General features: G+C 35.8%; 2 protein-coding genes across 3 annotated transcripts in view; one reads left to right on the plus strand and one right to left on the minus strand.

Moving 5' to 3' along the window:
- RASGRP1 (RAS guanyl releasing protein 1) overlaps positions 1–7,075 on the plus strand; it is a 77,756-nt gene extending 70,681 nt beyond the window's left edge. Inside the window, exon 17 of one of the 2 annotated variants that reach the window (XM_032481527.1) lies at positions 4,517–5,867. In XM_032481527.1, coding sequence (XP_032337418.1) covers positions 4,517–4,651 — 135 coding nt within the window. In that variant the 3' untranslated portion in view covers positions 4,652–5,867. Of the gene's footprint in view, positions 1–4,516 lie in introns of both variants that reach the window. The other variant, XM_032481528.1, reaches the window with a different exon arrangement.
- Positions 7,076–7,572: 497 nt separating this feature from the next.
- FAM98B (family with sequence similarity 98 member B) overlaps positions 7,573–12,425 on the minus strand; it is a 34,893-nt gene continuing 30,040 nt past the window's right edge. Inside the window, exon 8 of the mRNA XM_032481529.1 lies at positions 7,573–10,812. Within this exon, the coding sequence (XP_032337420.1) occupies positions 10,456–10,812 (357 nt within the window). The 3' untranslated portion in view covers positions 7,573–10,455. The remainder of the gene's footprint in view (positions 10,813–12,425) is intronic.

The following is a 12,425-nucleotide window of genomic DNA, read 5'->3' on the forward strand; positions in this document are numbered from 1 at the left end:
GTGGTTTCAACTCTAAAGACACACAAGCTCAAAGTGAAGGGAATGAGGATATTCCATGCAAATGGAGACCAAAAGAAAGCAGGCACAGCCATACTTAATTGGACAAAATAGATTTCAAGCCAAAAATGATAAGAGACAAAGGTCAGTATGTAAAGATAAAAGGGTCAGTACAGCAAGAAGATATAATAGTCATAAATATACACGTACCCAGCACTGGAGCACTGAAATATATTAAGCAACAGATCTAAAGAGAGAAACAGACAATACAATAATCGTAGGGGACTTCAATACTCCAGTCAGCAGTGGATAGATCATCCAGACAGAAAATTAACAAGGAAATGTTGGATCTGAACCATATTCTATAACAAATAGACTTAACAGACATACACAGAACACTCCCTTCAACAGCAGCAAAATACACATTCTTCTTGAGTGCACATGGAACATTTTCCAGGGAAGATCATATGATAGAGCACAAAAGAAATCTCAGCAAATTTTAAGAACAGTGAAATCAAATCATACCATCTATCTTTTCTGACCATAGTGGTATGAAACTAGAAAGCAACAAAAGGAAAGCTGGGAAATCTACAAATATGTAGAAATTACTCACACTTCTGAACAACCAAAGAAATGTGTCAAAGAAGAAATCAAAAGGGAAATAAAATATCTTGAAACAAATGAAAATGGAAATACAGCATATCAAACTTAAGGGATGCAGACAAAGCACTTCTGAGAGGAAAGTTTATGGTGATAATTGCATATATTAAAAAACTAGAAAGATCTCAAATAAATAAACTCACTTTACATCTCAAGGAACTAGAAAAAAACTAAGCCCAAAGTTAGCAGAAGGAAGGAAATAATAAAGATCAAAGGAAATAGAGACCAGGGGAAAAAAATAGAAAGGATTGACAAAACTAAAAGCTGGTTCTTCAAAAAGATAAAATTGACAAACTTTATTCAGACCAAGAAAAAATGAGAGAAGGCTCAAATGCATAAAATTAGAAATACGAAAAGAAGGCATTACAACTGTTACTACACAAATACATAGGGCCATACGAGACTACTACAAGTAATTGTTGGCATATAGCCAACAAATTATAGAGCACCAAGAAGAAATAGATAGATTTCTAGAAACACACAACCTACCAAGACTGAATCAGACCAGTAACAAGCAAAGACATTGAATCAGTAATCAATAACTTCCCAACACAGAAAACCCCAGGCTTCACTGGTAAATTCTACCAAACACTAAAAGAATTAACACCAGTCCTTCTTTAAGTCTTCCCCCAGATTGAGGGTATACTTCAAAACTCATTCTATGAGGGCAGCATTACCCTGATACCAAAGCTAGAAAAGGACACTACAAGAAAAGCAAACCATAGACCAACAGCACTGATGACTATCCACACAAAACTTCTCAACAAAGTATTAGCAAACAGAATTCAAGAACACATTAAAAGGTGGGAGGGTATAACTCAAGTGGTAGAGTGAATGCTTAGAATACACAAGGTCCTGGGTTCAATCCCCAGTACCTCCTCTAAGAATAAATAAAACCTAATTACTTCCCCACCACCAAAAAAAAAAAGAACACATTAAAAGGATTTTATACCCCATGAAAAATGAGGTTTATCCTTAGGATATAAAGATATTTCAACATATGCAAATCAATAAATGTAATAAATGACACTGGTAATATGAAAGATAAAAATCATGTGATCATCTTCAACAGATGCAGGAAAAGCACTTGACAAAATACAACATCCTTTCAAGATAAAAATCCTTCTCAGATTGGGTACAGAAGGAATATTCCTCAATATAATAAGGGCCATATATGGCAAGCCCATAGCTAACATTATACTCAGTGGAGAAAATGTCAAAGCTTTTCTTCCTAGATCTCTCACCCACTCTCACCAGTCTTATTTAATATAGTACTGAAGTCTTAGCTAGGGCGATTAAGCAAGACAAGAAGGTAAAAAGCATCGAAGTCAGGAAAAAAGTAGCAAAACTCACTATTTGCAGAAGATGAGTCCTATATAGAGACTAAACAAAAAACTGTCAAAACTAATACACATTTTCAGTTAAGCTGCAGGGATACAAAATCAACTTACAGAAATCAGTTGCATTTCTATACACTAAGGATAAAACTTTTGAAAAAGAAATAAAACTGTTCCATTCACAATAGCATCAAAAACAATAAAATACTTAGGAATAAATTTAATCAAGGGAATGAAAGATTTGTACAATGAAGACTGCAAGACTGCAGAAAGAAATCAAAGAAGACATGAACAAACGAAAAGACATCCTGTGTTCATGGATCAAAAGAACTAATTCTGTTAAAATGTCCATATTACCCAAAGTCATCTATAGATTCAGTGAAATCCTCATCAAAATACTAATGGAATTCTTTACAGTAGTAGAAAAAAAACAATCCTAAAATTTGTAAGGAACCACAAAAGACCCTGACTAGCCAAAGTAATCCTGATGCAGAAGAACAAAGCAGGAGGCACACTTCCTAATTTCAAATCATACACAAAGCTATAGTAACAAAAACAGCATGGTACTGGCACAAAAACAGACCAATGGAACAGAAAAGAGCCCAGAATTTAACCCTGCACGTATGGCCAGCTAACATTCAACAGGGGAGCCAAGTGCACCCAAGGCAGAAAGGCTGGTCTCTTCACAAATGGTGTGGGGAAAATGGATAAGCACATGCAGAGCAATGAAATCTGGCCCCCATCTTACACCACTCATAAAAATCAACTCAAATGGATCAAAGAGTTAAACACGAGACCTGATACTGTACAACTCCTAGAAGAAAACTTAGCGGAGAAGCTCCTTGTCATTAGTCTTTGTCAATATATTTTTGGATATGACACCAAAAGCACAAACAACAAAAGCAAAAATCAACAAATGGGACTACATTAACTAAAAAGCCTTTGCACAGCAAAGGAAACCATCAACAAAGTGAAAAGGCAGCCTACTGAATGGGAGAAAATATTTGCAAGTTATTTATCCAATAAGGAGTTAATATTTAAAATATATAAAGAACTCATACAACTCAATAACAAAAAATCTGATAAAAAAAATAAGAACTAAACAGACATTTTTTCTGAAGAAAACATACAAATGCCCAAGAAGTACATGAAAAGATGCTCAACATCACTAATTATCAGAAAAATGCAAATCAAAACCACGATGAGATATCATCTTAACACCTGTCAGAATGGCTGTCTTTGAGAAGACAGGTAATCACAAGTGCTGGTGAGGATGCACAGAAAAGAGAACGCTCGTGCCCTGCTGATGGAGATGAAAACTGGAGCAGCCACTATGGAAAACAGTATCGAGGTTCCTCAAAAAAATTAAAAATAGAATATGATCCAGCAAGTTGACTTAAGTATTTATCTTAAGAAAATGAAAACACTTAACTCAAAAAGATACATACACACTCATGTTCACTGCAGCATTATTTACAATAGACAAGATACAGAAGCAACCTAAGTGTCCAAGGATAGATGAATGGATGAAAAAAGCAAATGTGATACATACATACAATGGAGTATTACTCAGCCATGAGAAAGACCTTGAGGACATTATGCTAAGTGAGACAAGTCAGACAGAAAAAGACAAGTACTATATAATATGTGAAACTTTTAAATGCCAGAATTAAAAGAACAGAGAATAAAATGGTGGTTACCAGGGGATGAGGAGGTGGGGGAACAGGAAAGATGTTTAAGGGTACAAATTTATGAGTGGTAAAATAAATAAGCCCCAAAGATATAATGCACAGTACAGTGAATACAGACAATATTAAAATCATCAAGCTTGCTAAGAGACTAGAACTTATTCCAACTACTACAAAGAAAGGAGGTACTAATTATCACTATAACTGCAATCACATAACTGTATCAAATTAATGTGTATACCTTAAATTTACACAATATTATGTCAAATATATTTCAATTAAAAAAGACTGGAAATCAACAGCTGTCTGTAACTAAATCACTGCAAATTACATAACTAAATTCCAGTTTAAGGGGATAAGATAAAATTCTTACCTTGATCAAGCGTCCATCAGTTTTCAATGGTTCTTGGGAGAAAGTATGTAATATATAATACACATAATAGCTCACATGAACTATTATGAACTATAATGTCACTTTATTACAGTTCTCGTATGTCAGACCTGACCAGACTCTTTTATTTCTGCCAAGTTTAGGTCTATTGTACAACACCCAAAAATTTTTCTCCTTATCCACCTATTGATTGCCCAGGAATGGTTTACTCTGCAAGCCACTCACATCTTTGATATAATAACAAAACTAACTGCTGTTTACACATGCTCATTTGATATTTAACGTGTTATCTTCTATTCAGGGCAAAATAACTGCCTTGAAAATACTTTTTAATTCTCAGCCACGGTGAATAGATGCCAATCAAGTGTAGTATTCCCAATATTATAACTGATTTGCCATTCATTGCTGCTTTATTAACATACTTCATTCTCCTGTCCTTTTAGGAAATAAATACCCTGAAAGCAGATAATAATGCTTTAAAGATCCAACTGAAATATGCACAGAAGAAGATAGAAACCCTCCAGCTTGCAAGAAGCAATCATGTCTTGGCTCAGATGGAACAGGGTGACTGTTCTTAGCTCCGAAGCCCAAGCAGCACACCGGAGATCTCATTTCCTAAACCTGTTAGCACAGAGACCAAGGGGACCTTAGATTGGCTTTAAAAAGGGTACTTTTAAAGAAGAAAGGTGGTTACTCATTTTTTTACCTTAAAGATTCCTACTGTGCGGTATTGTTTTCTCTTCCAATCAGCTGAATTAAAGGGGAGGAAACCTGAAGAATGCAGAATTTTTGCCATTCATACCACAAACTTTTTTTCCCCCCTAGGACTAGTATCAAAAGCATGATAAAAACATGACTATAGTTTTCTGACTGGGAAGCGTCTTTTATGTGGCCTGCCTGGCTGCTGCTTCCTTAGAACTAAAATCCCTGGAAAATGAATTTCCTTCCTTCCTTCCTATGTTTTTTGTGAACTTGGCATTTACTTTGTTCCATCCAAAGCTTGCTTATAATGGAAAAATACCCACACTCCAAAAGTAGAACTGCTTCCTGTATATTTCAGCATTCTTTACAAATCTGGTTCCCACTTCACTACCTCAGATCTAAACAGTATGCCTTTTCTCCTCCTCCCTCACTACGTTCATGCACACGAGGACATCTAACTAGAGGTGAACTTCTAGAGATGTAGCCACAAATTTGGGGGGGGGGGTGATAAACATCATCCAATTAAAACTCATAGTTTTAGTCTCACAGTCATAAACTAAGTAACCAAATTAAATAGCTAGAAACGTGGCTATTACTATCTCATACATGACTAGCTAATTAGCTAAAAAATAAAAGGAATGCAAACATTTGTCCCTTTGATGTGCAAGTGGACAGAATTAAGAATTTATGGCTTTTTAAAAAGTTTAACTCTCACATACCATCCTTGTCTTTTTTGAAGTAACTATTTTTGAACTGAATTTGTGCTACTGTACTGTCTTCACTATTAATACTATTTAGAAATAAGCTAATTGGATCAGTCTTCAATAATAGCTGACAGTGTACATATGTATATATTATGTATATACAATATCAGACATGCATGTGGCTTGGAATTGTTTCCTCCTTCCTAAGTGTGGAAGCAAATTAAAGCGGCTTTTGGTCACATACACAAATTTGCAAAGTTCAGTAATGGTACAAGATGAAGAAATTGCTCACAATGTAAATTGTATTGTTTGGCAAACTCACAACTATGAGTTTTCTATTAATGAAGGTTAATGATAAGTGGGCTTTTTAATTATCTGGGCAAGTATTTACAAACTTCCTTGTCAGATTCTTTTTCTCTCTAAAAAAAAAAAAAAAAATCCATATGATCATTTTCTTTTCAGGGGAACTTACCTTCCAAGCTTGAAAACCCTGATACCAAGCTGACTTAAAATTCAAACACAAATTGACCAACTGCCAAGAATATAATCTCAACAACTAAAAGTTCCAAACCTAAAGCCAACACCAAGTCTTAATCAGAAGCAAATTATATATACAAATAATACCTTCCTTGGAGGATTCAGACCATTTAGGAAGTTTCTTTGATGAGAGACCAGCTCCCATTTGCAGAACTCCTTGTACTGAGCTTTAATGAGAAAACCAGTGACTAGCTTTCAGTTAGTGTTTTAAAGAATCACTTTACACGGACATTTATCCTTTTCTAAACCAAACTCAAAAATCCCGACGGCAGGGCTGCTTAGGCCACCACCTGGCATACAGCCTTATAGGAAGTACTTTCTACTTACCTTATGTGGAACAAACATGAGTTTATTATAATCTTTAAAATTCATATTCGTCACCTCTCCTTGTCCTCTGCCATACATGAACAATGGTACAGATCAATGTCGTTAAGCATAGTTATGTAACCCAATTAAATTCTTTTCATTCTTCTTACCCTCCAAAATACAGAGCCCAGGTTCATTTCTGTGTAAGTAACTTGTAATCTGTAGGAATTAGAAAAGTCACAGTTCCCTTAATTAGCCTAATTAACATGGCCAGAAGGTCTCAAGCATTTCAGAATTTATCCCTGAAATGGATAGGAAGCAATAGTTTCAGCACAGGTTTTTACAGTCTAGCAGGGATCAAAGCAGCATAATGTATAAATTAACATTGTTTGCTCTGAGCTACTTGGGGTTAGTGAAATCTACAGAAATAATCTGAAACCAATTTTTGGTTTGTCAAGCCTGGGATACAAACTTGTGTGGCTTCTACTGACTTGAAATAAGTTTGGACACACTTATCTGCCAAAACAAGGACAAATCTTGTTTTGTTAACAGCAATGTCACTTCTCATTTTCTTTGGTAATTCATTTGCAGTTTTACCGGTCATTTGTGAATTTCTGTTTAAGGATGTATAATGTAAAAGAACTGCAAGGAAAAAACAAATGTACAGATTGTAAAGGTGTTGTTTTTTTTATACTAAATGTAAGTTTTCATTGTGTAATATTTATATGATAAAAGACATCAGAATCCCCACAACATAGGTGTCTTGTGTTTCTTCTAGTTCATGAATATGTAGAAGCTTTACCTGAATTTTTACTATAGTTGACAGCTAAGACCACTCCCTAATTCTCTTAACCAGAATTTTCCTGAAAGGAAAAGCAAAGCAACTAGTTATTCAGTGTACATTTTTATCTTTTTATAACATGAAGTAAAAGTACAGAAATATTCAGCCTTTTCCCATCTTACTACATAATGACGTACAGTGATCCCCAAATACTAAGTCTATAAATACTTAACACTGAAGGAGGTAAATCTGAGGTGGTCATTTTTCTGTGGCTTTCATCTTTAATTCCACAGTTCTAAGACAACTAGCAAGTAAAGAGAAACTCAGAAGCTGTGCGTGGAAGTGGTAGAGGATGGTTGAATCCAAAGTACAGAGCACCCAGAGCAATTCATTTGTGCTCATGATTACCTAGTCACACAGTGTTTAGAGACAGCCATGATTTTTCCTTAATCCCCAGCCAGCTTTTGTATAACTAGATCAATTTTGGGGAGGGGGAGGATTTTAATCATTCATATTCCACCGTGGAATGCATTCTGGTACACTTGGATGTTGGTGTATTTATCATTTTGGCATTTCATAATACTTCATACAAAATAATAAAGTCACACTGACAACTTGGCCCTGAAGGAGAGATTAAATTACCTCCTCTCTTTCATCCCCAATTCCCACTCCAAACATCTCTACCCTGTGTTCCTTCCAAGGTACAGATAGTGTCGCTGCTCAGAACATTCTCTTTCACGAATCTTTCTTGGGTTATCATACCTGCTTTTGACGTATATACAGGCAATTAAATGTTTCCAGTTTAAAGTTTTGTTTTGTTTTGTTTTTCTGTTTAGGGAGGCAAGATTTCCCTGATACTCAGAACACAAGGGAAGAGGTTAAAAGGAAACACCTAATCCCTTCTTTTTACTAAGTGCTTACGTGTAATGGTGTGGTGATTACGTATGGACGGACGTATGTCCAGATAAGAGGTTACTCCTTTAATCCAAAACTCCAGTAATATAGGTGCTATTAGATACCACAGGATAGACCAAGGCAGGGAGAAAAAAAAGAGGAGGGAAAAAGAGGTAGCAAGAAGAAATAAAACTGAAAACCAGGCAAAAAAGAATGAGGAGGTGGCACAGAAAGAGGAGTTAGCTTTCAGGAAACAGTGAAGAGTGAAGTGCCATTCATCATACTCTCCACTTGTCCTGCACTCAACTTGTAAAGCATTTTCACAGTAAGGCCCCAAACAGCCTTCCTGCTGTTGTAGATACTGCTTAGCAAACTTCTACAAAAGAAATTTTTACTGAAAGATTATCATGAAGATCCTACCTCACAGGAAACAGTAAGATAGTAGGATCTACACCACTCAGCTTTTCATTCAAGTGAAGTTTACAGGAAAATGTAAATAAGAGTGGTTCCAGCTCCAACAGGATTCCAGGAACAAGTGCTAAACTTGGATAAGATTTACAGCAGATAACCCATGAAGGTACAAAGAAATCTTACAGAAATTAATAAACTAATAATTCTACCATTATTTGCCATAAACCTTTAGTGATAAAAGAAGCTAAAAGTAGTTAGAAACTCCTCCTGCAGCAGCAACTAAAGCTCCCTAAAAGAAATGAAGCAGACATGTACAGGTTTTAAATGAATATTTTAACCAATAACTCTTTTGAAATATTTTACTCCAGTGGTCTTTGCTTATTTTTTTTTTAATTATTTTTCAGAGTCCATAGCTACTGATAAGTGTTCCTTTAATTATGGAAAACCTTTTTCTTCAACTATCACAAATAAAATTAAATTTCTTCATTAAATATAAACATTAGAAAAAAATTTAAGTTTACAAATAACTGAAAAAATTTGTTTTTCTACCCTGAACAAACTTCTTTGAAAGGTTAGCTTGAAAAAATACATGACTAAGACTGCAGTATACACAATATTTAAGGTTTTAACAGTATTTTAGATTTTACCACGGGGTTTACTGTAAAGTAAAACAAAACAGAACATGAATAACACTGCTAAATATCAAATACCACTTGTCCTCTGGTGCTCAGCTTTCTATTTGTTGAGTTGATTAGACCAAAGAAAGTTGTTATGTGCAGTTGACCAGAAGCCTACAGGTTTTATAGTAGGATTGAAAAAATTTGTGTGACTATATCTTTTTCTCTCTCTACAGTAAGAGAAAAAGGCATTACTTGGGCCACCTCTTAAACTATTTACAACAAGTCTCTATAAATTCTCCACAAGTTGGACTTGTACTTAGGTCTTCATAAAATTATAAAACAACCTGAAAAGGGTACAAGTATCACATTCCTCAACTGATAAATAAGGACAAGTCAACCCTTGGGAGCTAACGTCATTTTGGCCCACAGCACCCCTGCGCTAGTGCCATGATGAGAATTCACAACTCCTGACACCCAAGCCTTTGACAGCTCCAGCCACCAAACCACATTTAATCATTCCTGAACCTCTGTTTCCCAAATCTAGCTGTGAATCAGAATTACCAAGGGATGCCTTGGCCCTGCCTCTGATCTACTGAAACTGGAAATACATGTCCTAACACAGCTCATCCTGCCTTTTAATATTCAGATACCTAAAGTGATGGCACAAATGATAAAGAAACCAATTTTCAGAAATATTTTTCACAACGTCATGTAAAATTAGTACATGTCTTTGTCCCTTTAAAGTAATTCTGACCTCAATCTTTAATTCTGCTCTGTCAAACAAAATCACAGAGATTTCAAATCCAGTTGGAAAATAAATCAAATATGCATTGCAAAAAGTAGACTTGGGCTTCAATTAATGGAACTTTAACAGCAACCTGGCCAGAGGAATTGCTCATATAAAAGAAAAAAACAAGTCATGACAACCACCTACTGAACACAACTATCAGTCCCCTTCCCTATTTTGTAAAGTAGAATTAACAAATACAAAACACAGCCACAGGAATACAGATGAGGCAATAGTCTATATTCCTTTCCATTATAAGTGGGGTCATGTATGTGTCTCAAACCTGAATAAAATACAGGTAACAATCTAAATTCAGTCAATGACAATAAAATACTTTCCATTTTCCCAGTCTGATGGTAATAATATATTTACATTTTTAAAAATAATTTTTGCTTTTTTTTTGTTTTTTAAAAAGACATAACATGCTCCAGGGTACACAGAATATGGAAAAATTCATCACTCTAAGAGATCAAATAGTATAAAACAATGCTCTTTACATATTAAACCCAATTCAAGAATGGTATCATCAGGGAGTCTAACATGGTGGTTATTTCAAAGATGACATTCAAGTAGTTGTTTAGAACACTATGTCTAATGTGTCTATCAAGAAGTAAGCACTGCTATCTACATCCTGTAGTTTTTAATATCTTCTATATCCACCACCACCTCCATATGGATCTCCATAACCTCTTCCACCATAGCCCCCTCTTCCACCATAGCCCCCTCTTCCACCATAATCTCCCCTCCCACCATAATCTCCCCTGCCTTGGAAACCTCCGCCTCTGCCACCCCCTCCCCCTCCCCCACCCCCTCCCCAACCTCCTCCACCTCCCCAACCACCTCTTCCACCCCCACCACCTCCTCTACCACCACCTCCACCACCCCAGCCACCCCTTCCACCGCCTTCTTGTCTCTTCTGCCAAGGGGGCATCTCAGGTGGTGGTGGTTCAATTTCATTCGGCCGTCCTCCCCTGTCAGGTACCCTTCCCATCAGCACCTGTGTGAAGAAATACCTCCTTTCAGTTTCCAGTATTTTAGAGGTTAAAATTTACAGAAAGGATACAAGAAATATTGAAGTTGCTGTTCTAATAAAGAAACAGAAGCCAAACATTTAAGGACATGAAAGTATCAGACATGGTAGTATGAATTAATAATGAAAATATAAATATGATGTGTGACAAATCCCTCACAATATGGTGTTATTTTTAAACAATGTGGGGGAATATTTCTGAAACTTAAGGACTTGTTTAAATTTGTTTAGCAAATTTTATAACAAATGTAGTACCTATCACACTAAGAAATTTTTTTAGCAAAACATTTTCAATATATACAAACCACATACCCTGCATTTATTAACTTAATATCCATTTATACAACACTGGACTTTGCATTGCCATTGATGTAGTACTAGATTATCCAATAAAGTACACTTTATTTCAACAAGGATGAACTATCTATGATAACATGTGGGTGTAATGAGATCAGAGATTAATATAATGGCTATAATCCAAGGTTATCACTGCAAAGAGATACAAGGATTCTCTATGAACTATTCTTTCTTATGAGAAACTTAAGCTCACTTTCAATGGTACTACTAGTTACTATATTATTTAGTTACTTGATACACTTAACCATGCTTTATAATACTTTGAAGAATAAACCAAGGAAGAGTTTGCTTTAAGTTCCCAACCTTCTGTAGAAAGGAGCTACTTTACAGGCCCATGAACAGAGACCAAGAGGACACGAATAGCCTCCTGTTAGTACATTTCAGGAAAGAAGGTAAACCAGTAACTGCTTCAACCAAAATGACCTATGAGTCAGTTGTGTTCTACTTCCACTCATCCTCTCATCAAAACCATGTTTTGTCATAGAAAGACAAACAGTACAACATCCTCACTGTGCGACAAGGTTCGAAGCAGGCAAACATTCTTGTGAAGTCAGCAATAATGATGCCCTAATCACCAAATCCAAAAAAATAGCTTTTCTTGGTTATTCTCATTGGTCTCTGCCAAACATGCTATGTTGGGGAATACACAGGGATGCTGTTCCAAGATCTGATAAGACTGCCCTCAAATAATTAGGCTATAAATTATAAAGTCAGAAAAAGATGGGCAATGCCACTTAAAGAAATAGAACTCTTGATCCAGAAAGACTAACTTATAAACCTGAGGCATGATATTAAGTTACATGTTTAAAGACAACACTTTCAAAAGAGAGGAGGTTGACATAAAATGGAAGCAGGAAGACCCAAACACTAGTGCCAAACTTAGCAATAATTAGCAAACTGACTTCATATACAACCATCCCTTGATATAGTATACATCTTTCTCACTTCATTGAATGAGAAACGATGTTTTAAAACTACCCAAATCCCTTACTTCTGATTTTTTTGCTCTTTTGTAGTGAAGTTTGTCATGAAGTGTTCTAAGTGAAGAGTATATGCTAGCCAAGCTAATACAAACACTGTAAACAAGTGTATTGTTGCTGCTGCTGTTGTAAAGTAAAAAATTCAGCCTCTTTGAGCTTAAGACCACTGTCAGAGAAATGGAGGCTCTATGGTCTGAATCAGGAAATGGAATCTCCAAGAGATTCGGCAACTCGCCTCCGGTT

Source organism: Camelus ferus, chromosome 6, assembly GCF_009834535.1.
Source record: "Camelus ferus isolate YT-003-E chromosome 6, BCGSAC_Cfer_1.0, whole genome shotgun sequence".
NCBI lineage: Eukaryota > Metazoa > Chordata > Mammalia > Artiodactyla > Camelidae > Camelus > Camelus ferus.